Source organism: Balaenoptera musculus, chromosome 11 (genome assembly GCF_009873245.2).
Source record: "Balaenoptera musculus isolate JJ_BM4_2016_0621 chromosome 11, mBalMus1.pri.v3, whole genome shotgun sequence".
In the NCBI taxonomy this organism is placed as follows: domain Eukaryota; kingdom Metazoa; phylum Chordata; class Mammalia; order Artiodactyla; family Balaenopteridae; genus Balaenoptera; species Balaenoptera musculus.
The window spans coordinates 23727166-23750881 of NC_045795.1; the positions used below are offsets into that span (position 1 = coordinate 23727166).

At 49.1% G+C, this 23716-nt stretch overlaps 4 protein-coding genes across 4 annotated transcripts; 2 read left to right on the forward strand and 2 right to left on the reverse strand.

Annotated features, from left to right (window-relative positions):
- Window positions 1–329: 329 nt before the first annotated feature.
- Window positions 330–5360, reverse strand: LSM2 (LSM2 homolog, U6 small nuclear RNA and mRNA degradation associated). Its single transcript, XM_036868289.1, has 5 exons — window positions 5135–5360; window positions 4444–4511; window positions 1105–1135; window positions 927–986; window positions 330–817 (listed from the first exon to the last, which is right to left on the reverse strand). The coding sequence occupies exons 1-5, from the start codon at window positions 5135–5137 to the stop codon at window positions 692–694; spliced, it is 288 nt and encodes a 95-aa protein (XP_036724184.1). The 5' UTR covers window positions 5138–5360; the 3' UTR covers window positions 330–691.
- A 667-nt stretch (window positions 5361–6027) lies between these two features.
- On the reverse strand, window positions 6028–9960 carry HSPA1L (heat shock protein family A (Hsp70) member 1 like). The gene is made up of 2 exons (XM_036870545.1): window positions 9782–9960; window positions 6028–8713 (listed from the first exon to the last, which is right to left on the reverse strand). The coding sequence occupies exon 2, from the start codon at window positions 8698–8700 to the stop codon at window positions 6775–6777; it is 1926 nt and encodes a 641-aa protein (XP_036726440.1). The 5' UTR covers window positions 8701–8713; window positions 9782–9960; the 3' UTR covers window positions 6028–6774.
- A 493-nt stretch (window positions 9961–10453) lies between these two features.
- On the forward strand, window positions 10454–23608 carry LOC118904171 (heat shock 70 kDa protein 1B-like). Its single transcript, XM_036870048.1, has 2 exons — window positions 10454–12517; window positions 23241–23608. The coding sequence occupies exons 1-2, from the start codon at window positions 10601–10603 to the stop codon at window positions 23247–23249; spliced, it is 1926 nt and encodes a 641-aa protein (XP_036725943.1). The 5' UTR covers window positions 10454–10600; the 3' UTR covers window positions 23250–23608.
- Window positions 21125–23608, forward strand: LOC118904170 (heat shock 70 kDa protein 1B). The gene has a single exon (XM_036870047.1). It carries the CDS (start codon window positions 21324–21326, stop codon window positions 23247–23249), a length of 1926 nt encoding a protein of 641 aa, XP_036725942.1. The 5' UTR covers window positions 21125–21323; the 3' UTR covers window positions 23250–23608.
- Window positions 23609–23716: the final 108 nt, after the last annotated feature.

The following is a 23716-nucleotide window of genomic DNA, read 5'->3' on the forward strand; positions in this document are numbered from 1 at the left end:
TGGTTTGGCTGGGCTGAGGAAGAAATCCAGCAGCATTAAACGCACTTTGGTGTCTCATTAGCTTTCATGGTAATAGGACAGCAAGCACTCATAGGTACAGTATAAGCAAAAGGCTGCGATAGGTAGGCCATTTAGGTAGGGGAATGTTCAGGAAACACGTGTAGTCTAATTGAGGTAATGATATGGTTTATACCAAGGAGGGTAGCAGCAGATAATGCCGGGATGGGTTGGATTCTTGGCTGGGGTAATGAGAGTAACAGGGCTTGGATGAATTTAGCACCCCTTTCCCATTCTCCAGCCCCCTTCCCAAAACACACACAGAACCAGAATTTGCGTCATAAATTTTATTCCCGATGCGGGACAGATTCCTTCCATCCCCAAAATGAATCACGTGCTACCCTGGAGAGATCTGGGAGATTTTCCCACCATCTCCAGGGAAGAAGTGAGAAACGCAGGTGCTGGGGACAGGGAAGGCTTCGCAGTTCCCCAGCCTACTTTTCCTCCCCTTCTCAACAGAGGATAGCTGCTCCCTACTATTATTCCTCTCATCCACATCCCTTTAAAAGAAAAAAAAAAAAAAGCCTTTGCTAGGTAGAAACAAACACCACCTCAAGTATGGGAGGGAGGCCTCCCGGGCTGGGACGTGAGGTTAAGGGTCACCAATGGAAGGAGGGGAAGGGAGGAGGAACCATCACTGCTTCTGCTGCAGGGCCTCCTTCCTTGCTGCATCCTGTAGCAACTGTGTGTCGACCTCATCTGCTGGCAACTGCACATAGCGAACTACTGAGCCCCGGATGAAGCAGTTCTTCACTGATAACTAGACAAAGATAGACAAATGTGAAAACACCCTTAAAAAATGTCCTCTATCCACCCAGGGACCTCCTGCTTTGAGAGGTGTTTCCTCTTCTCTACCATCCACAACTCACCATGTGAGGGTATTTCTCAGGGTCTGTGACACTGATGTCAGTTAGTTTGATGTTGAGATACTAAGAAAAGAAGATGAACACCATCATTAGAACTAGAGACAATATGAATGTATGCAGCCCTTAACCTCTCCCATCTCCTTCCCCAAGACCCCATTCAGGGCCCTTATTATATTCTCACCTGATCCACAGAATGGAGGGTTCCACAGATGCTGTCAGGGGCAGAGAGAGGGTAAAACCCAATTAGTTTATACCAAAGTCAACATAGAGGTGACTGCAGAGCAGGGATAAGAGCATGGTTGGGGGAAATAAAGGACTTGAGGAAACCAGAAAAGGCAGAACCAAAAAGGGATATGTCTAAGCTCTGGACGAGGAAAGAAGGTGCTTCCAGAGCAGTGTGTTATTTTAGACCTCTGAAATAACCTCTCCTCTCCCTAAACCAACTCACTCTTAGTAGCTACCATTAAACAACTGGTATGTGCTAGACCTGTATTCTGCGTATTTGTAATCTTTACAGCCACTTCATAAGGTAGCTATTAACCATCCAGGGGCTCAGAAACGGTTTATAACTTGCCCAAGTTTAGAACAAACAGAGACTTTGGCTCAGGCCTGTCCAACCCCCAGAACCACCAGCTATTTTCAAATACTATTGCTTTGGAACCAGAGCCTCATATGTAAAGTAGGTAAAGTAGGTAGCTAGCAGTGTTCTTGATGATGCAGGCACAGGGATGTCCTCTCCCTTCCTCAATCCCCTGCAATGTTAAAGAGGAATGCTATCTAAACACCAGTGCTCCAAGCCATGCTACCTCTCCCAATCCTTTAATTTCTGCCAATAGTTTCAACATGAAGTCTCACAACCTCAAATCCTGTAAGTTGTACTTCTCCACCCTCCATGTCCCATGAATCCCTATGGTTTGCTGATGTCTAACATTTCTGTAATTCTCTTTGTAGTGTAATTTCTACAAACCAAGGTCTAATGACTTTACAGCTCAATCCAGGCCAGCCTCCAACCTGGCTGCCTTCATCCTAACCATTCTGCATGTCATCACCAGATTCTAAGTTCCTTAGAACTGGTTCTCAAATACTGATGTGAGCTCAAAGGTTTCATGAGTCCATGACAAAAGAGGAAACGCAGGCTAGTGTAGTATGTATATGGTGTGCTGAGGGTTGTCATTGGTTTCCTCCTAAGAATAACTGCTCTTTAATTGCCCTTCCTTTTTTTTGTATTAAAAAAAATGATTGTTAATAAATGGCAGTTTTAAAAATATCCTTACCTTGCCAAAATTCAAGTTGTCAGTTCTCTGTTGGCCCTAATTTTTGTAAAATTCTAAGTGTCTGAAATCCAGTGTCTGAGACCAACTGCCTCAGTGGTGGTTTTACCACATCCCTGGCTGCTAAAAAACTTTTGACAGCGCCCTATCACCAACTGCAGCAATGCAATAACTTTCAGGAATTGCATAAGGTGGTAACATTTCATTCAGTCCCTTTAGAATGAGATATTTAGGACAAAAGTGGTCTGACAACCAGCACAAGAGAAAGAGCTCTTCTCCCAACCCAATGGATTACCTTCGAATCTTTTAAGTCCTTGCTTTAGGATCTGGGGCTATAACGTAACAGTTATTCTTGCCATGTGGAAGACCCAGGAAGAAGAGGAAAATCAAAAAACAAGTCATCTCACAGAATTGCTGAGGGTAGTTGTGCTTTCCACACTTGTCTCTATATGGACCCAAACTATCAATATATGCCATCAATACCACATGCATTGTCAGTGCCATAAACCGAAATCTCTGATCTAAAAGGCAAATCCCTTGCCTCACCGTTCCCTGCCATGTCAGTGCCTCCCCCACTAAGAAATTATCTCACATAGAAATGAAGAAAAAACCGTTGGGGAGAGAATACATTCATTCAAACTTTCTAAAGGACAATCAGGTAACATGTATCAATATTTTAAATGTACGTTTCATTTAAAGGATTTTTTTCTAATGAAATGAGATGTATACAAAGATGTATGCATGAGGATGTTCAGGGCAGCATCATTTATAAAAGCAAATAATTGGAAACAGCCTAAGTGTCCAACAGCAAGGTCTTGGTTAAATTAGTTCTAGCCAGCTAAGAAAAATGCCATTCAGACATTAAGAACGTTAAAACGTTAAACATCAACTTTATTGACATGGAAAATATCCGCAACATACCATTAGGTGAAAGCAAGTTTCACAATTGCATAGAAACTATGACCCTGTTTTTAATTTTTAAAAAGGGGTCGGGGGGCAGACAGAATGGGATTTAAGTTCTGGCTTTGTCTTTTAGTAGTTGTGTAGACTTAACCAAGTTTCTTAACCTATCCAAGCTTCAGTTTCCTCATGTGTAAAACAGGAACAATAATATATGTCATGTAGAGGTGTTCTGAGAATTAAATGAGTTAACAAATGTAAAGTATTCAGAGTAGTTCTTAGTCTATAGGAGGTTCTCAAAAGTTGGCTATTTATTTTCCTTCAGCACACATTTATTAAGCACCTACTATATATTGATACCAGGCCTGTGCTAGACATTAGTTACACAGTGGTGAGCTTAAACATGGTCTTGGCCCTGTAGGAAAGATAGATCCTAAACAGTAAATACATTTCTATGAAATCACAATTTGAGAAGCACCCACTAAGAAGAAAAAAAAGACTCTTTGACAGAAGAGTCTATTTGGCTAGGGACTTCCCTGGAGGTCCAGTGGTTTAAGACTCTGTGCTTCCAATGCAGGGGGCACAGGATCAATCCCTGGTGGGGGAACTAAGATACCACATGCTGCGTGGCGCGGCCCAGGAAAAAAAAAAACAAAAGGAAGCGTCTACTTGGCTAGAAGAAGAAGAATCAGGAAAGTCCAAGGATACAGCATTTAATCCAACTCCTGAAAAATGACTAGAAGCTAATGATACAAGGGTACAGGGGATGTAACAGCAGTACAGACAGAAGGGGCTGCATTGGTCTTCTGTTTACCTTTTATATTTTCTTCAACAAAAGGGAGATTATGCCACATATACTATTCTGCAACAGCTTTCCATAGTAATACATCTCATTTCTATGTGACAGCTATATTATATGGAAATACCACAATCTAACCCATTCCCTATTTATGGCTATTTTTTCCCCCAACTTTTGGCTATTACAAAAAAGAAAAAAATCTACCAACATCTTTGTACATACATCTTTACTTGAGGAACCAATACTTACATTTCTAGAAGTTGGGTCAAAGGAGTATATAATCAGAAAAACAAAACTACGTTTTGTAAAAAATGTTATTGATGCGTCTGCCCTGTCTTCTCTCTAGTACTTACTACTTACATATTTCTTTGTATTTTTTCTCCAATACAAGATACAACTCCTCAGCTAATCTGTAAGCTTGAGGCACAAGTCATTTATTTCTTTTGTATCCCTCCCACCTTGCCTAGCCCTCAAATACTTGTTAAATTAAAGAGGTTCCAGGGCGCTGGGCACATCCACCCCCTACAGACTTGGCAGAGCAGGTACCTACCTCAAGTCATTCTTGAGTTCCACGACCACATCCTTGCCCACAAGGGACTTGAAAAAGGAATAGAAGAGCTATTGGGCGAGAGGGGGAAAACCATCATATGGGAAAGGACATGGTAAGAGGCGCGTCCCCCTGCCAGTATTACCAAATACTGGTATTGGGATCCCCGCCCCATTTCTGGCAGTTCTCAAAACTTCACAGGAAGGAACACTCGGATGAACAGCAGGAGCCCAGATGATTATGCACACTACCTCGAGCCCCTGACATAAAGCCCCAGAGAGAGGCTCTGCGCTACACACTTCGGGCTCGTCTCTCAACGGACGACCTCTCCTAGGGTCCTGTCCACGCCTCCCAGAGAACTGTAGAAAGTATTCCACCCGCACCCTCCCGGAGCCTGTTCTCCGTCAGGGAAATGGTCCTTGAGGTCTAGCTGTTCCTTCTGCTGTCCCCGCCGACTCTCTCTGTCTTTTTGTTCTTTTTTTCTCATGGGGGGAAATAAAAATCCTATTTGCTTCCAGGTCTCTCCTCAAAGAACTTGAGGCGCACGAACTAAGGATGGAGGGAAAAGTCCTAGGGCCCAACCCCAGCCCAGAAGAACAAAGCCCCCAGAGGGACCCCCGCCCCGCCCCGCCCCCAACCGTCCCAACCTCCCGCGCTCCCCGAGGGCGCCCCCTTGTGACGTCACGGTACCTACCATGGTGCTTGCGCCGCCGGGCGCCCGCCGGACCGAGAGGGCGAGGGTCGGGGGCAGTAGACCGAGGGCCTGGCGGCAACTGGAACGCCAACCCGCACGTGGGGCGGGACGGGGTCGCGCAGGCGCAGCGGGAAGCACCGCGGATTGCTCCGAGGGGTGGAGGACAGCGCCCCGCAGGATCGCGGCTCGGGGAGGGCGGGGGGGGGGAATAGAGCCGAAGGGAACGCCAAAGCCGGGAAAGGGGCGGAGCTTCCCGCCTTCCGACTTCCTCCCGGAGTGGCAGGCTCCCACCGCGCAGGCGCGGGCCCCAGCTGCTGCACGAGCGTCGGGGAGGGTGGCTCACCGCCCCTCAGAGGTGTTTGTTCCTTTCTATGACAATAAGTACAGTTCCAACATGATTTGCTCATACTCTAAAGACACTTCCTATTGCAAACTGCTGGGGAGCTTGTGAAAACCCGTGATGATTTGTACACTTTTCTATGTATGTTACACTTTGATAAAAGTAAAGAAAAAAAAAATGTTGAGAAGTCCCGGAGATGAGGAGCCTGCGCACAAATCTCGATTTTATCAAAGGTTCCCAATAAAGATATTACTTTCTCGGTCCACATTTCTTTTACGGTTTTGCCTAGGACTGTCCTGTAAAGGACTGAGTAAAACCAAACAGTCTGGCTCGGGGCTAGAAATACCCATTCTAATATTTTCACTTAAAAAATATTTCCTTCAAACAGAAAGGGACACAAATGCAGTTACACAATTACACGTACTTCTATACTCAAACCCCCAAGGCTTTATAAGTATGTGATATTATGACACAATAGGTGAAAATATTTTTTAAAGGAATAAGATTGTAATAAATCTTCCATTTCTCATCTTGCATAAAAGTACACTTTTGTTGGGAGTTTGTTGTAGAAATATTTTCAGCATGTAAAGGATTGTAATAATGAACTCTGTGAGTGCACAGACGCTGGATTTCCTAGGCCCCACCTGTAAGTTGACATCAGGACATCAAGCAGAAGTTTGGGCCCTCACCACCGCCCCTCTCACCCCAGCTGAACCCTAAGCACAGAAATCAGTCTATAACTGAATATAAGCAGTAACTAATTAGCAACTACTCTAACTGGGGCTAAAGGTGCCTGATGATCAAAAGTTGTTTTCCTTCTTGAAACAATTAGCTCATGAAAATTCAAATACTTTGGCCTTACCAGCTTAATCATTCACAATTAGCTCACAAACAGACCACAGATGGTCTCTCCAGGAGCTCTCCTTTTCCCTACTTTACAAGATACACTCACAGTCTAAAAATACCAGAAGTAATTTGCTTTAGGAACAAATTTACTGAGGGACAGATAACCATCCACACAGGAAGAAGAAAGTTGGGGAGGCTGGAAATAAATAACAGACATTCAAATTCTTCAAATGGTTCAGAGAGAGGCCTAGTTTTCCTAAGAGTCTCAATCCAGAGTCAGAAAGAGAATGTTGGAGTGTGAAAAGATGGTATATGAGACTCCTCTATCAGAATCCAAAAGGCATGGTAACTTAGCTTCAGGTCCAGTCAATTCAGGAATCATAACCATGTTTAAAGATGAGGGGAACAAAATTCATCATAGAGGCACCCTAGAACCCTCCAGCTCCAGATAAGATTAATCTATTTCTTCAATGGTGGGGCCTGTGGCAGCCCTTCCAGGTGTATACCCTGTTGCACAGGAAGGCCCAGTGCATCCTCCCTGGTAGAGCTTTGTGATGATTGGGTTACACACCTGCTCCAATTCCTTTCTCTTATGATCAAACTCATCTTTCTCAGCCAGTTGATTGGCCTCCAGCCATGAAAGGACCTCACTGCATTTACTCAGTATTTTCTTCTTATCAGACTCATTAATCTTGCTCTGTAGATCTTCATCACTCACAGCACTCTTCATGTTAAAAGCATAGGATTCTAAGGCATTTTTTGCAGCAATTTTCTCTCTCTGGACCTCGTCCTCAGCTTTATATTTCTCAGCATCCAGAACCATGCGCTCGATCTCCTCCTTGCTCAGCCGGCCCTTGTCATTGGTGATGGTGATCTTGTTAGCCTTGCCTGTGCTCTTGTCCATGGCTGTTACATTGAGAATACCGTTAGCATCGATGTCAAAGGTTACCTCGATCTGGGGCACTCCCCTGGGTGCAGGAGGGATTCCACTCAGATCAAAGCGCCCCAGCAGGTTGTTGTCCCGCGTCATGGCCCTCTCGCCCTCGTACACCTGGATCAATACCCCAGGCTGGTTATCTGAGTAGGTGGTGAAGATCTGCATCTGCTTGGTGGGGATGGTGGAGTTGCGCTTGATCAGGACAGTCATGACACCCCCGGCTGTCTCCAACCCTAAGGACAGGGGAGCCACGTCCAACAAAAGCAGGTCCTGTACCTTTTCAGACTTATCCCCCATCAAAATGGCTGCCTGTACTGCAGCCCCATAGGCAACTGCCTCATCGGGGTTGATGCTCTTGTTGAGATCACGACCATTAAAGTAGTCCTGCAATAGCCTCTGAACCTTAGGGATGCGGGTGGAGCCCCCTACTAAAACAATGTCATGGATTTTAGCCTTATCCATCTTGGCATCCCGAAGAGCCTTCTCCACAGGCTCCAGTGTGCCCCTAAACAGGTCTGCACACAACTCTTCAAACCGGGCTCTGGTGATGGATGTGTAGAAGTCAAAGCCTTCATAAAGTGAATCAATTTCCAAGTTGGCCTGGGTGCTGGACGACAGGGTCCTCTTGGCCCTCTCGCAGGCGGTGCGCAGCCGCCTCACGGCCCGCTTGTTCTGGCTGATGTCCTTCTTGTGCTTCCTCTTGAACTCCTCCACGAAGTGGCTCACAAGCCTGTTGTCAAAATCCTCTCCACCCAGGTGGGTGTCCCCAGCTGTGGCCTTTACCTCAAAAATCCCATCATCTATGGTCAGGATGGACACATCAAATGTGCCTCCACCCAGATCAAAGATCAGGACATGTCGCTCTCCCTGCCCTGCTTTATCTAAGCCATAAGCAATGGCAGCAGCTGTGGGTTCATTGATAATTCTTAGCACATTGAGACCTGCAATCACACCTGCATCCTTGGTGGCCTGGCGTTGAGAGTCATTGAAGTACGCTGGCACGGTGATCACAGCACTGGTGACACTGTGGCCCAAAAAAGCCTCAGCAGTCTCCTTCATCTTAGTCAGTACCATAGAAGAGATTTCCTCAGGGTAGAAAGCTTTTATCTCCCCTTTGTAGGACACCGTTACCTTGGGCTTGCCTCCTTCATTGATTACTTGGAAAGGCCAAAGTTTCATATCTGATTGCACTACAGGATCGTTAAATTTCCTGCCGATCAGCCGTTTGGCATCAAAGACAGTGTTCTGGGGATTCATGGCTACCTGGTTCTTGGCCGCGTCGCCAATGAGCCGCTCGGTGTCCGTGAAGGCCACGTAGCTGGGGGTGGTGCGGTTGCCCTGATCGTTGGCGATGATCTCTACTTTGCCGTGCTGGAACACCCCCACGCAGGAGTAGGTGGTGCCCAGGTCGATGCCAATGGCCGTTCCCTTAGCAGCAGCCATGGTTTTCCTAGGCCTGTGGGAAAAGAATGAGATAAAATTTCAGAGAAAACTTTTAATTTATTTTTTTATTTTTTTATTTTTAATTGTGGTAAAATACACACAACATGAAATTTACCATCTGAACCATTTTTCAGCATACAGTTCAGTAGTAAGTCCATTCACATTGTTGCCCAACCAATCTACAGAATTTTTTATCTCTCAAAACAAATTCTATACCCATTAAACAACTCCTCATTTCCCCCCTCCTCCAAGCCCTTGGAAACCATTAGCCTACTAGTGGTTTTCCTTTTGGCCTACTTTTTGTCTCTCAGAATTTAACTACTCTAGGTACCTCACATTAGCGGAATTACACACTATTTTTCTTTTTGTAACTGGCTTATTTAACTTAGCATAATATCCTAAAAGTTCATCTATTTTACAGCATGTGTCAGAATTTCCTTTTAACGGCTGAATAATTTTCATTGTATGTATATACCACATTTCTTTATTCATTCCTTCTGTGGCACTTGGGCTGCTTCCACCTTATGGCTATTGTGAATAATCCTGCCACATACTGTGTGTGCAAACATTTCTTCCAGACAAGGTTATGTACAAGGTAGAAGAACTCCTAGCCAACCAGAAGTGGGAGGACAGCGTCATAATGCTGTTTTCAATTTCTCACAGGGCCAGACTCAACTGTCCTGTTCCTGTGTCTGTGACTTTTTTTTATTCTGGTATTGTACCTGTCTCCTGCTGAACTCTGATTATTTGAAGTTCTGGTCTCCACAGGAGACATCAGTCACGTGGGTTTAGCAACCCTGCTGATCGCCTTTTACCCTCTATTAGGGATTGGTGGGAGTACATTTGGGCCAGTCTGAAGACGGCTGCTAGGAACCCCATCAAGCCCCCATGAGTTTTCTCAGGCGAGGTGGTGCTCTCTAAGGCTGTCTCTTTCTCTAATCTTCTCCCAAATAAAACACCTGTTATCTGGAGACAATAACAGACGAGCTCCTTCACTTTTTTCTGGCAGCTCTGACCAATCCCAGCCACCTTTGTGGTCCTTAAACGATCCTCCTTCCCTGGCTGGCCCACATCCCCATACCTTAGATTTAAACAAACTAGAGAACTTTCCAGCGCTTCCTCAAACAAGGACTTATTCGTCTTGCCTATTCCAAGCCCATTCCGATCAGAGTACTCGTGGATCACTTAGTGTCTCGCCGCCTTCGATGCAGTTTGATACGGTTCGTTTTGCAGAGCGTCTATAACTTGGGGCTCCCTCAATATCCAAACTGCGCAGCCGGTGTCCCCCCACCCCACCCGCCCTGCCCTACAACTTTGAGCCGGGCCCAGACCTGTCATCCAGACTCCCAACTAGCCCATGAGGTCAGAAGCACAATCTCCATTGTAACGCAACTGCGTGGAAGACGTCAACGCCCCCGCCCCCCCCCACCGGACCCGCCAGCTCCTCCCACTCCTTCCCCACCCACTGCCCACTCCCCGAGCCAGTGCCAGCCAGAAAGCCACAGAAGAGTCTGGAGAGTTCTGGGAGCAGCAACGCTCAGGGCGCTGATTGGTCCCAGAAAACCAGGGGGCAGGACCTGAGGAGAAACCCCTGGAATATTCCCGACCCGGCAGCCGAACTGAGCTCTGTGATTGGCTGAGGAGGGAAAAGGCGGAGCTTGATGAAAAACCATAAACACAGAGCCGCCCTCAGAGAAACGGCAAGCCAGGAGAGAGCTGCTAGGATTGGTGTGGTTGGTGAGCGCAGCTTCCGCAGACACACTATCTGCGAGGACCACCCCGAGCGGCACCGGCGCGTTCAGTTTTCGGATTCCGAAAGGACCGAGCTCCTCGTCGCTGAACTCGTTGGCCGTTTTCAGGTCTGAAGTTCGTTGCGGAGCCGAGAGGGCGGGACACCGGCATGGCGAAAAGCACGGCCATTGGCATCGATCTGGGCACCACCTACTCCTGCGTGGGGGTGTTCCAGCACGGCAAAGTAGAGATCATCGCCAACGATCAGGGCAACCGCACCACCCCCAGCTACGTGGCCTTCACGGACACCGAGCGGCTCATCGGCGACGCGGCCAAGAACCAGGTGGCGCTGAACCCACAGAACACCGTGTTTGACGCGAAGCGGCTGATCGGCCGCAAGTTCGGCGACCCTGTGGTGCAGTCGGACATGAAGCACTGGCCTTTCCGGGTGATCAACGATGGTGACAAGCCCAAGGTGCAGGTGAGCTACAAGGGGGAGACCAAGGCGTTCTACCCCGAGGAGATCTCGTCGATGGTGCTGACCAAGATGAAGGAGATCGCCGAGGCGTACCTGGGCCACCCGGTGAGCAACGCGGTGATCACCGTGCCGGCCTACTTCAACGACTCGCAGCGCCAGGCCACCAAGGATGCGGGGGTGATCGCGGGGCTGAACGTGCTGAGGATCATCAACGAGCCCACGGCTGCCGCCATCGCCTACGGCCTGGACCGGACGGGCAAGGGGGAGCGCAACGTGCTCATCTTTGACCTGGGCGGGGGCACGTTCGACGTGTCCATCCTGACGATCGACGACGGCATCTTCGAGGTGAAGGCCACGGCCGGGGACACCCACCTGGGTGGGGAGGACTTCGACAACAGGCTGGTGAACCACTTCGTGGAGGAGTTCAAGAGGAAGCACAAGAAGGACATCAGCCAGAACAAGCGGGCCGTGAGGCGACTGCGCACCGCCTGCGAGAGGGCCAAGAGGACCCTGTCGTCCAGCACCCAGGCCAGCCTGGAGATCGATTCCCTGTTCGAGGGCATCGACTTCTACACGTCCATCACCAGGGCGCGGTTCGAAGAGCTGTGCTCGGACCTGTTCCGGAGCACCCTGGAGCCGGTGGAGAAGGCTCTGCGCGACGCCAAGCTGGACAAGGCTCAGATCCAAGACCTGGTCCTGGTGGGGGGCTCCACCCGCATCCCCAAGGTGCAGAAGCTGCTGCAGGACTTCTTCAACGGGCGCGACCTCAACAAGAGCATCAACCCCGACGAGGCGGTGGCCTATGGGGCGGCGGTGCAGGCAGCCATCCTGATGGGAGACAAGTCTGAGAACGTGCAGGACCTGCTGCTGCTGGACGTGGCTCCCCTGTCGCTGGGGCTGGAGACGGCTGGGGGCGTGATGACTGCCCTGATCAAGCGCAACTCCACCATCCCCACCAAGCAGACGCAGATCTTCACCACCTATTCGGACAACCAGCCCGGCGTGCTGATCCAGGTGTACGAGGGCGAGAGGGCCATGACGCGGGACAACAACCTGCTGGGGCGCTTCGAGCTGAGCGGCATCCCACCGGCCCCCAGGGGAGTGCCCCAGATCGAGGTGACCTTCGACATCGACGCCAATGGCATCCTGAACGTCACGGCCATGGACAAGAGCACGGGCAAGGCCAACAAGATCACCATCACCAACGACAAGGGCCGGCTGAGCAAGGAGGATATCGAGCGCATGGTGCAGGAGGCGGAGAAGTACAAAGCCGAGGACGAGGTCCAGCGCGAGAGGGTGTCTGCCAAGAACGCCCTGGAGTCGTACGCCTTCAACATGAAGAGCGCCGTGGAGGATGAGGGGCTGAAGGGCAAGATCAGCGAGGCCGACAAGAAGAAGGTGCTGGACAAGTGCCAGGAGGTGATTTCCTGGCTGGACGCCAACACCTTGGCCGAGAAGGACGAGTTTGAGCACAAGAGGAAGGAGCTGGAGCAGGTGTGTAACCCCATCATCAGCGGACTGTACCAGGGGGCGGGTGGCCCCGGGGCTGGCGGCTTTGGGGCCCAGGCCCCTAAAGGGGGCTCTGGGTCTGGCCCCACCATTGAGGAGGTGGATTAGGAATCTTTCCCCAGATCGTTCATGTTTATGGAGACAGTTGGGATCCAAGATTTTGCATTGCCTTATGTATCTGCCTTTCATCAGCTATCAGCTATGCAAGTTGTTTGCAAAGTTGAACTGTGTCTCTTGGTGAAGTTACGAACTCTTTTTCAGCGTGTGAGTGTAGAGATGAATGTATACTGCCATCTTTTGTCAATTTTCCGCTTTGTAATACTCATGCCAAACTAAGGCTTCCCCCCCCCTTTTAACCGATTACTTCAAAGTAAATAAACTCAAAAGAATTCGAGTGATGTCTGTCTGTTTTATTTTGAGGGCAGAAGGGTCTGCATAGGTTCTCTTTCTTACAGAGTCTAGAATTGAATGGCAATTTGCCTCTTAGATAAGGTCAGGGATCTGGAAAGTAAGGATATGTATTGTATCGTGACACACGTCTTTTAGGCAAATAGTATTCTTGGGAGATACAAAACTGTGAATTTGAATGCTTTCGGTTTGGTGGGTCCAGAAAAAATAAGAGGTATGGTCATGGTGGCCTCAAGGTGGCTGAGGGGGTAGAGGCTTTAAGGGTGGCCGCAAAAGGAGCTTGTGCGTGGGAGTGTTCTGGAGAAGCAGCCAAATAGGAGAGGCAGTTGGATTGGAAGGTCATGGCTCCTGCTTCCTGTGAGTACACGTGATATGTTAGAGCCCTGTTACTTAATCTGGATTCAGCATGAAAGAGAGGCTAAATTGGCAGTGAGGAGATGTGAGTTCAAGCACTGGCTTGACTAGTTATGCATGAATGCATTCTCCACTGTGATCCCTAGTTCTCACATTTTAAAATGGAAGGGTTTGGCCTCATGCCTCAATCTATATTTCTTATTTCTGAAAGAATGCTGAGATAAAAATGCCACATTTCCAGCAGTGGTTACCTACATTTTAAGTATCCCAGTGAGCACCTTAGGCAGGTGTCATAGTTTCATGCCCCAGCAGGGGGACCCCAGTATTTCAGTGCTCTTACCTACCAGGCACTGTACAGGGGCCTTTTAGGTGTTTATGAATTCTCATTCCACTGCACTGAGTATAGGTGGTGTTTGACTTCCACAGGTGAACATATGGGGAGACTTAAAAGTTACTGGCTTAACTAAAATTTATTTCAAGGTTAAAAAAATCAGTTCAGCAAAGATGTTGAACCTGGATTCCAACTCTGGGTTTATTGGTTTTTGCCCTGCTGCCCCAAGTCCACAGAGCTTTGTGTGTGCCTGTCTGGTTCTGGGTTATGTTTCTACTCTGCGTTTCACAATCAGTATTCTTTCTGCTTTTACTCTGTATGATCGAAACAATTATGTCAGATAAACAATAGGGTTGATGACAGAGGTTTAGTATTTGTTAATTTGGAAGAGTGATAGAAAAAACTTGCAGCCCTGTACCAGGAAGACTTACCACAGACTTGCTTCCCCTTGAGATGCTTCATACCCTAGCTGCTAGCATCCTAGAAGTAATCTCCTCCACAGCCTCTTTGTTGGAAAAGGCCTGGCACAATCCTCAAGGCTTGGGGAGTGAGCCCTTTTAAAAATCAGTTGTGTCTGGGGTTTACAAAGATTTTGGAACTAGGCAGCGGTGGTGATTGCACAACATGGGAATGGGCTAGGTACCACTAAATTGTACACTTTAAAATGGTTCATTTTGTTATGTGAATTTACTTCGCCAAAAGCAGACAAAAAAAATTGTGTCAACGTTCTATAAAAGCACTTTATGAGTTTGTATACCTCAAGGCCCACCAAACCTTTCACTAAATACTTGCCTTTGAAGAAAATCCAATATTATGGGAATAACATGTATAGGTAGACCTTGCCCTGTAAGTTTGGAAATGGAAATGCTTAGACTTACAGGCCAGTTTGTAAAGACACGTTTAATCCTCAGGGTAGTTGAACTGTAGCGCTGTGGAGTCTAGCCACAATGTAAGTCAACCTTCATGGGGGTATGCATTTGCTACAGGACCTCCTCTACCCCATAGAGCTGCAGTAGCATTTGTGACTGTCATCTGCACACAACACAGTAACTCTTCAAGCAGCCACTACCACTACTTTAGGGGGAGGTAGCAAGGGATGGGGAGGGTGGATGGAAAAGGGCGGAGATTGGGAAGGACCTAAGAAACACCTTTGATAAGAGAGGTTAGGGAAATCTCCAGAAATTACCTTGGAGAAAATGAGTTCCTATGGCTAAATCAGTTAAGGTTATTGAAGGTGTTTTATTGATACTAAGAAGTCAATATGTTATTGCCTTGATAACATATACCCTTGCACGGAGTACTTTGAAAATAATCACTTTTTAAGTTCCAGATGAAGCTGAGGGAATTGCAGAACTAGCAAAGAGAATGCAATGCCATCCCTGGAAAAAGCGGTGTTTTGGGTAGCAGCAGGAACTTTGGGGGAGAGGAGGTGCATCGAGATAATTGTAGATGAGGAAAGAATTTTTAAAATCTAATACCTTCCCTAATTCCAATCTCACCTGTCTCCCTATGCCAGCCCTCAGAAGGCAGGTGGCTATGGTAATATGACTAATTTTATGTCTTTTAAATCCAAGATATTGTGATTAGTAATATACATACTGTTATTCCTGGTGTTTAACAGGGTTCTGTCATCAAAAATGAAGAAAAGATACCAAAACAACAAAAACGTTTATAAATGTGAGAGAAGTGGGCAAAAGCATGGGCTTTCAGTTAAAAGAGGTTGTTTCAGGTGAAAAACCAATATTGGCGATTTCTGAGGGGGAGATCCTCACGCTAGGAATAAGAAACGGTGACTGTCATCATACTTTACTCCAACTGATCACCTTAAATCCGTCCCCGAGGGTCACCCGTAAAGTATCCAGTGCAGTTCTGTGACACAGAGCAACCCCACCAGCCCCCTCACCCTCTCCTAGCTCCAGCTCATTTGGAGACGTTAAGGGGTCACGTAGCGCCGCGAATTCGGGATGCTGAGGTCAACCCGCCCCACCCCCGCGGGCCCCTGTCCAGCCCAGCAGAGGATCGGAGCAGAGGGCACAGCGGGGGAGGAGGGAGGGCACAACGGGGCAAACAGGGTGGGAAGGCGGGGGGAGTTCGGAAGACCAGAATCACCCCCGAGAGTCTTAGACCATTTTACCCCTCCAAACGTCCCCACGAGAACCAGGGACTAGAGTCGGGTGGGGAAGCGGCAGAGAGAAGCCAGCAAGCTCCCATCTATGGCCTGTCCCTGCCCAGGGCGGTGGGGCCTTCTCCCGTCTGGCCACCCAGTTCATCCGGCTTCCTTGTATCAGTTACGAACTTTTCCAGTGTTTTCATCCAATAAATTAGCGAGTTTGAGTGAAACTCTAAAGGTCTCTCCTTTATTTACTTCTTTAATCCCATTTTGAAAAAACAACCGAAAAACGCCGACACCGGACAGGCAGCTCCGCGGCCAGCCCTACTGTCAGGCCCCGCCCCGCCCCATTTTATCGGGGTCTTACGGCTTCTGGCTCCTTGCCCCCGTTTCAGGCTGTGCGAGGAACTTTCTGGAGTTCTCTGGGCTCGAAGGCGGGGACTGACTCGTAGGAACAGTCCTCAACAAACAAACTGCCCCACCCAAGTCTCCCTACCCCCCAACCCCACTCTAGGATATCAAGCTTAGTCACGGCTCTACATTTAGTTTCCAGGAGATTCTTTGAACTGGGTGCCAGCCTAGCCTTAGTAACAGGCCCCCCCCTCCTTTCCCCTCATAACAACCGACCAGTCTGGGATGAAGGGAAGAGGAGACGGTTCTGGGAGAAGCTGGAAGGGTGGGGTAGTGGGGGGGCGATGGGGGAGATGGTTGTGAGTCAGAAGCAACAGCCTGGAGGGGAATACCTGCTGGTCACATACCCCCATGGTGCCCAAGGTGCGCACAGAGCCCTGACATTCACTCTTAACTATCTTCTTCTGTGACCATTTGTTTTCTTCTTTTTAGAGTGAAAGGGTAAGGTCTATGTGCCAGCATTGGGAGGAGTCCAAAATAGAAAGTATGAGGACATGTAGGTTCAGTCACCGGTTCTGTAATTATCTGTCTAGGTGACCAGACCAAGCCACTAAACCTCTGATCTTTTGTGCTTATGTTTGAAAATGGAAAGGTTTGGCTGAAGGGCTCTGCCTAAAAATCTTAAAATAGTTTCTATGGTAAGCTGAAAGTAATACTATAGTCCTGGTATTAACCCCCAACCTTCAGTAAGAATGATTGAGATATATCAGACCTGAGAGAGTGTGGGACCCCAACAAAAGAAGGGAGAAGGGAGCAAAGTTTTGAGCACTACTCTGTCACAGACACTGAACTAAAGCCTTATAAGTATTATCCTTGTAGTTATCCTATGAAATAAATATTGTTAATTCTAATTTAGAGATACAGAGACGTGTAATTTAGTTAACTTACAAGTACTTCATTGTGAAAGAAAGAAGAAAAACAGCCTCAACAACGAAGTAGAGTCCAGACGCAAACCCAGGTTTTTTTCCATGCTGCTGGAAATTAGCAGGGTTCCCAGGTCTTTGAAGCCTTTGTCATTTGATGGTTAAAAATGCCAGGCTCTAGGTTTCATATCAGTTATCTCTTTTGCGTTCTTCTGATAAACCTAGAATTATAATATCTTTGAAAACAAATAGAATTGAGGAGAAAACGATACTGTTTGAAAAACTGTAGGAAAAAGGAGAGAGAAGAAACAAGATCCCGCAGCCTTGCGGGGTTCCCCTCCCCCATACTTCCTGCCGCCGGCGGTCAGGTTTCTTGGCACTCTCTCCCCCATCCCCCACCCTTAAATTTTACCTGACAGCCCGTCAGGCTTGGGGAACCTGAGCCTTGATCCTTCCAAACACCAAACCCGATAAAAACCTAATTCCAAAGCTAATCAAACTAAAGTTCTGAAAAATCTCTTGGGGTTCATATAATCTCCTTAGACATCAGTTAAACCGGTAACTGAGTTTCTGCATTGGGAAGTGTCCAGTGCAAAAGGAAAGACAAAATTCAGGAGACTCTCCCCTTGTAAGAAATGGAAAAGGAATATAGATGTTTAGGTTTACAGGCCAGTCCACAGAGAGAAACTTAATGCAAAAGGTAGGTCAAATACGATGTGCGGCTGACTGCCCGATTCAAGAAAAACAGCATTTTCGAGTGGCTTTTTTTCTGCTAAGCCAGCAGCCACAAGATTTGAGGCCCTCTCACATCCTCTACCTGCCTGGCAGTGGAGACAGTGATACCCTTTGCTTCAAGCCAACAGAGGAATACAATTGCAAATTTGGAGAGAAGGAAAGAGTGAATCCAGAAGTGCTGCTGGTAGCAGCTGATGGTGAGGAAGCTTCCAGAAGGAGGGGGTGAGGTTAAGGATCTCTGGAAGTGTTCCTATACTGGGCAGCTAAGATGTAAGTTTGGGGAATACCCAACCAGATAATGCATAAAGAAATGGAAAATTCCTGAAGTTTGGCCAGTTTGACTAGATAAAGGAGGTGATTCATTTAGGGAGTCACACCTGAAAGTAAAAAAAAGTTATCACCTACCTGCACAGAGAAAGACACACAGGTTTGTTAAAGCAATCTTTTTGCAATATCAGTTTAGATTAGCCTGAGCAAATTATAGAATAAACAAATGAATACCCTTGGATTCCAGGAAAAGGTGTATGGATGGACAGGTGTGTGTGTAAAGAATGCCAATTGATGGGCTTCCCTGGTGGCGCAGTGGTTGAGAGTCTGCCTGCCAATGCAGGGCACACGGGTTCGAGCCCCGGTCCGGGAAGATCCCACATGCCGCGGAGCAACTAGGCCCGTGAGCCACAACTACTGAGCCTGCGCGTCTGGAGCCTGTGCTCCGCAACAAGAGAGGCTGCCATAGTGAGAGGCCCGCGCGCCGCGATGAAGAGTGGCCCCCACTTGCCGCAACTGGAGAAGGCCCTCGCGCAGAAACGAAGACCCAACACAGCCATAAATAAATTAAATAAATAAATAAATAATTAATTAAAAAAAAAAAAAAAGGTCAGTTTAAAAAAAAAAAAAAAAAAAAAAAAGAATGCCAATTGAGCAAAAGTGTTCAAAAGCAAGATTTCTTCCCTTCATCAGAAACTGCCTGCTGGGCTTCCCTGGTGGTGCAGTGGTTAAGAATCGACCTGCCAATGCAGAGGACACGGGTTCGAGCCCTGGTCGGGGAAGATCCCACATGCTGCAGAACAACAAAGCCCATACGCCACAACTACTGAGCCTGTGTTCTAGAGCCTGTGAGCCACAACTACTGAGCCCACGTGCCATAACTACTGAAGCCCATGCGCCTAGAGCCCATGCTCCCAACAACAGAAGCCACCCAATGAGAAGCCCGCGTACCACAACGAAGAGTAGCTCCCCGCAACTAGACAAAGCCCCTGCTCAGCAACGAAGACCCAACACAGCCATAAATAAATAAATAAATAAATAAATAAATTTATATTTAAAAAAAAAGAGGAATCTGCCTGCCAATGCAGGGGACATGGGTTCATGCCCACATGCTGAGGAGCAACTGAGCCCGTGCGCTACAACTACTGAGCCTGTGCTCTAGAGCCCGTGCTCCACAATGAGAGAAGCCACCACAACGAGAAGCCCGCGCAGCACAACAAAGAGTATCCCCTGCTCACCGCAACGAGAGAAAAGCTTGCGTGCAGCGATGAAGACCCAACACAGCCAAAATAAATAAATAAATAAACAAATAGAAAAAAATCCCCTGCCTCCTCCCACTTCTGCTCTTATGTTTTCTATGCTCAAGACATGTGAGTACAGCAATAAGTCTATTTTTCTGTGGGTTGTGAACCCCGCACTGTTGCTTTAATGTCCCTCACATTTTCATTTTAGGCGCCTAACAAGGGGTCTGGCATTTCACACAAAGGATGAAAAAACAAAGGCCAAAACAAATTACCAAATATAATTGTATCTAAAACAGGAAGGAAGGTAACGCACAGAAAGTTGAAATCCAGGCTAAAAAACTAAATGGAACGGGCTTCCCTGGTGGCGCAGTGGTTGAGAGTCTGCCTGCCAATGCAGGGAACACGGGTTCGAGCCCTGGTCTGGGAAGATCCCACATGCCAAGGAGCAACTGGGCCCGTGAGCCACAACTACTGAGCCTGAGCATCTGGAGCCTGTGCTCCGCAACAGGAGAGGCCGCGGAAGTGAGAGGCCCACGCACCGCGATGAAGAGTGGCCCCCGCTCGCCACAACTAGAGAAAGCCCTCGTACAGAAACGAAGACCCAACACAGCCAAAACTAAAATAAAAATAAAAATAAATTAATTTAAAAAAAAACACTAAATGGAAGAATTACGTGCACAGCAAATAATCTGAAGTTTTAAAGGAGCTAGAATCTGGGTCCCGCCAACCTCTCCCACTTTACAGCACCATCCCGACCAGTTTGCTTTCAGGTGAGCCACCTGCCAACCTGCTGTAGCATATGATGCTGTTAAAGAGGAGTAAACATTCCCGCCCCGCCCTCGCAGGCTCACCACCACATCACATTTATTTTAAAGCGGTGGACAGCCTAGAGGCTGCAAGTGACAAGGCAGAAGGCCGAATTCCGGACTCAGATTAATCCTGGCACCACCAATCATCCGAGGCTGAACCAGGAATGAAGAAGGCAGAAAGGAAACAGGGGAGTGGCCCGGACCCCAGGCTGGGAAAGATGAGGAACTGGGAGAGCCCCAAAGGCCTAATGATAGCTGAATTTCTACAGAGATTTTTTTTCTTCCTCAAGCCCCAGTCCAGACCGAGGAAAACGGGAGCGGTTCTGGGCGGGGACAGGGGCGCAGTGGATCCAACCCTGCCCTTCCCTCCCCACGCCCCTGACCGAAAACGTCCCTTCTAAGGCGTTGGGAACCTTCTCCAATTTAAGAACCGTCTGTTTACCTGATTATACTTTCCTTTTGAAAATTCAAATTTTCCCATCCCCAGATATTCCATCCATATAGGGCTAAAGATGACGCCAAAACTATACTGCATTATCTCTTTCCTTGTCCTTCCTATTTTAAAAATAAGATGGGAAAAACGCCGGGATGGCCAAGGCAATTCTCAGGCAGCCCGGCCCCTCCGCGAACCGGCCCAAACGCGGCTGCTTCCATCAGCGTCAGGCTCCAATCAGCGTCTCTTTGGGCCACAGATACCCCACCCTCTTAGAGAAACTCCGGATCGTTCTGTAATTTGGGTCTCCCCGGAATCGTGTACCCCCTAATCCTACTTTAAACAATCAAACTTATTTGAGCCCCACGAACCTCTCACCGCCCTACTTATTACAAGCCTAGTGCTCATCCTTCCGGTCGACATCCAACTACTTGGCAGGCGGCTCGCCAGGGAAACGGAGACAGGGTGGCCGGAGTCAACAACGACTCTTCCCGGCGCCTCTCCCCCCTTCCCTTAGGACTCCAGTTTCCTCCAGCGAATCCCAGAAGAGTCTGGAGAGTTCTGGGAGGGGCGGCACCCAGGGAGCTGATTGGTCCCAGAAAACCAGGGGGCAGGACCTGAGGCGAAACCCCTGGAATATTCCCGACCCGGCAGCCGAACTGAGCTCTGTGATTGGCTGAGGAGGGAAAAGGCGGAGCTTGATGAAAAACCATAAACACAGAGCCGCCCTCAGAGAAACGGCAAGCCTGGGGAGAGCTGCTAGGATTGGAGTGGTTGGTGAGCGCAGCTTCCGCAGACACACTATCTGCGAGGACCACCCCGAGCGGCACCGGCGCGTTCAGTTTTCGGATTCCGAAAGGACCGAGCTCCTCGTCGCTGAACTCGTTGGCCGTTTTCAGGTCTGAAGTTCGTTGCGGAGCCGAGAGGGCGGGACACCGGCATGGCGAAAAGCACGGCCATTGGCATCGATCTGGGCACCACCTACTCCTGCGTGGGGGTGTTCCAGCACGGCAAAGTAGAGATCATCGCCAACGATCAGGGCAACCGCACCACCCCCAGCTACGTGGCCTTCACGGACACCGAGCGGCTCATCGGCGACGCGGCCAAGAACCAGGTGGCGCTGAACCCACAGAACACCGTGTTTGACGCGAAGCGGCTGATCGGCCGCAAGTTCGGCGACCCTGTGGTGCAGTCGGACATGAAGCACTGGCCTTTCCGGGTGATCAACGATGGTGACAAGCCCAAGGTGCAGGTGAGCTACAAGGGGGAGACCAAGGCGTTCTACCCCGAGGAGATCTCGTCGATGGTGCTGACCAAGATGAAGGAGATCGCCGAGGCGTACCTGGGCCACCCGGTGAGCAACGCGGTGATCACCGTGCCGGCCTACTTCAACGACTCGCAGCGCCAGGCCACCAAGGATGCGGGGGTGATCGCGGGGCTGAACGTGCTGAGGATCATCAACGAGCCCACGGCTGCCGCCATCGCCTACGGCCTGGACCGGACGGGCAAGGGGGAGCGCAACGTGCTCATCTTTGACCTGGGCGGGGGCACGTTCGACGTGTCCATCCTGACGATCGACGACGGCATCTTCGAGGTGAAGGCCACGGCCGGGGACACCCACCTGGGTGGGGAGGACTTCGACAACAGGCTGGTGAACCACTTCGTGGAGGAGTTCAAGAGGAAGCACAAGAAGGACATCAGCCAGAACAAGCGGGCCGTGAGGCGACTGCGCACCGCCTGCGAGAGGGCCAAGAGGACCCTGTCGTCCAGCACCCAGGCCAGCCTGGAGATCGATTCCCTGTTCGAGGGCATCGACTTCTACACGTCCATCACCAGGGCGCGGTTCGAAGAGCTGTGCTCGGACCTGTTCCGGAGCACCCTGGAGCCGGTGGAGAAGGCTCTGCGCGACGCCAAGCTGGACAAGGCTCAGATCCAAGACCTGGTCCTGGTGGGGGGCTCCACCCGCATCCCCAAGGTGCAGAAGCTGCTGCAGGACTTCTTCAACGGGCGCGACCTCAACAAGAGCATCAACCCCGACGAGGCGGTGGCCTATGGGGCGGCGGTGCAGGCAGCCATCCTGATGGGAGACAAGTCTGAGAACGTGCAGGACCTGCTGCTGCTGGACGTGGCTCCCCTGTCGCTGGGGCTGGAGACGGCTGGGGGCGTGATGACTGCCCTGATCAAGCGCAACTCCACCATCCCCACCAAGCAGACGCAGATCTTCACCACCTATTCGGACAACCAGCCCGGCGTGCTGATCCAGGTGTACGAGGGCGAGAGGGCCATGACGCGGGACAACAACCTGCTGGGGCGCTTCGAGCTGAGCGGCATCCCACCGGCCCCCAGGGGAGTGCCCCAGATCGAGGTGACCTTCGACATCGACGCCAATGGCATCCTGAACGTCACGGCCACGGACAAGAGCACGGGCAAGGCCAACAAGATCACCATCACCAACGACAAGGGCCGGCTGAGCAAGGAGGATATCGAGCGCATGGTGCAGGAGGCGGAGAAGTACAAAGCCGAGGACGAGGTCCAGCGCGAGAGGGTGTCTGCCAAGAACGCCCTGGAGTCGTACGCCTTCAACATGAAGAGCGCCGTGGAGGATGAGGGGCTGAAGGGCAAGATCAGCGAGGCCGACAAGAAGAAGGTGCTGGACAAGTGCCAGGAGGTGATTTCCTGGCTGGACGCCAACACCTTGGCCGAGAAGGACGAGTTTGAGCACAAGAGGAAGGAGCTGGAGCAGGTGTGTAACCCCATCATCAGCGGACTGTACCAGGGGGCGGGTGGCCCCGGGGCTGGCGGCTTTGGGGCCCAGGCCCCTAAAGGGGGCTCTGGGTCTGGCCCCACCATTGAGGAGGTGGATTAGGGGACTTACTATTGTTTCTCTGTATTCCTCTTTGAGACAGAGGAGACCCAAGGACCTTGGTATTTCCCTGTATGTTAGTCCTCTACTATAGCAGTTCATTCTAAGGTTAGGTTTTAACCTTTAATAATTAGCTTGCTTGTCTTTGTTATTTCTGTATGTTATAACCAATGCGTTCACCAGAATGATTTGCGTTTCATGTAAGTTGGTACTGTAAGGGTCGCTTTCCTGTTTTGTTTTTCCCTCTCTCAAATGGATTAACACTGCCACCTTCTGTCCTATTTTTTGCTTTGTAAACATACCAAAACTCATGGAATTAAAAACTTGTATGCTTAAGGAATAAGAATAAAATGTTAAATATGTATGTCTGCTTTTATTTGGGGAGGGATAATAGTCTCTTCTCTGAAATCCATAGACCATGAAAGGGCTGTACTTCTGAAGAGAGTATCATACGTATTAGGAGCCGTGGG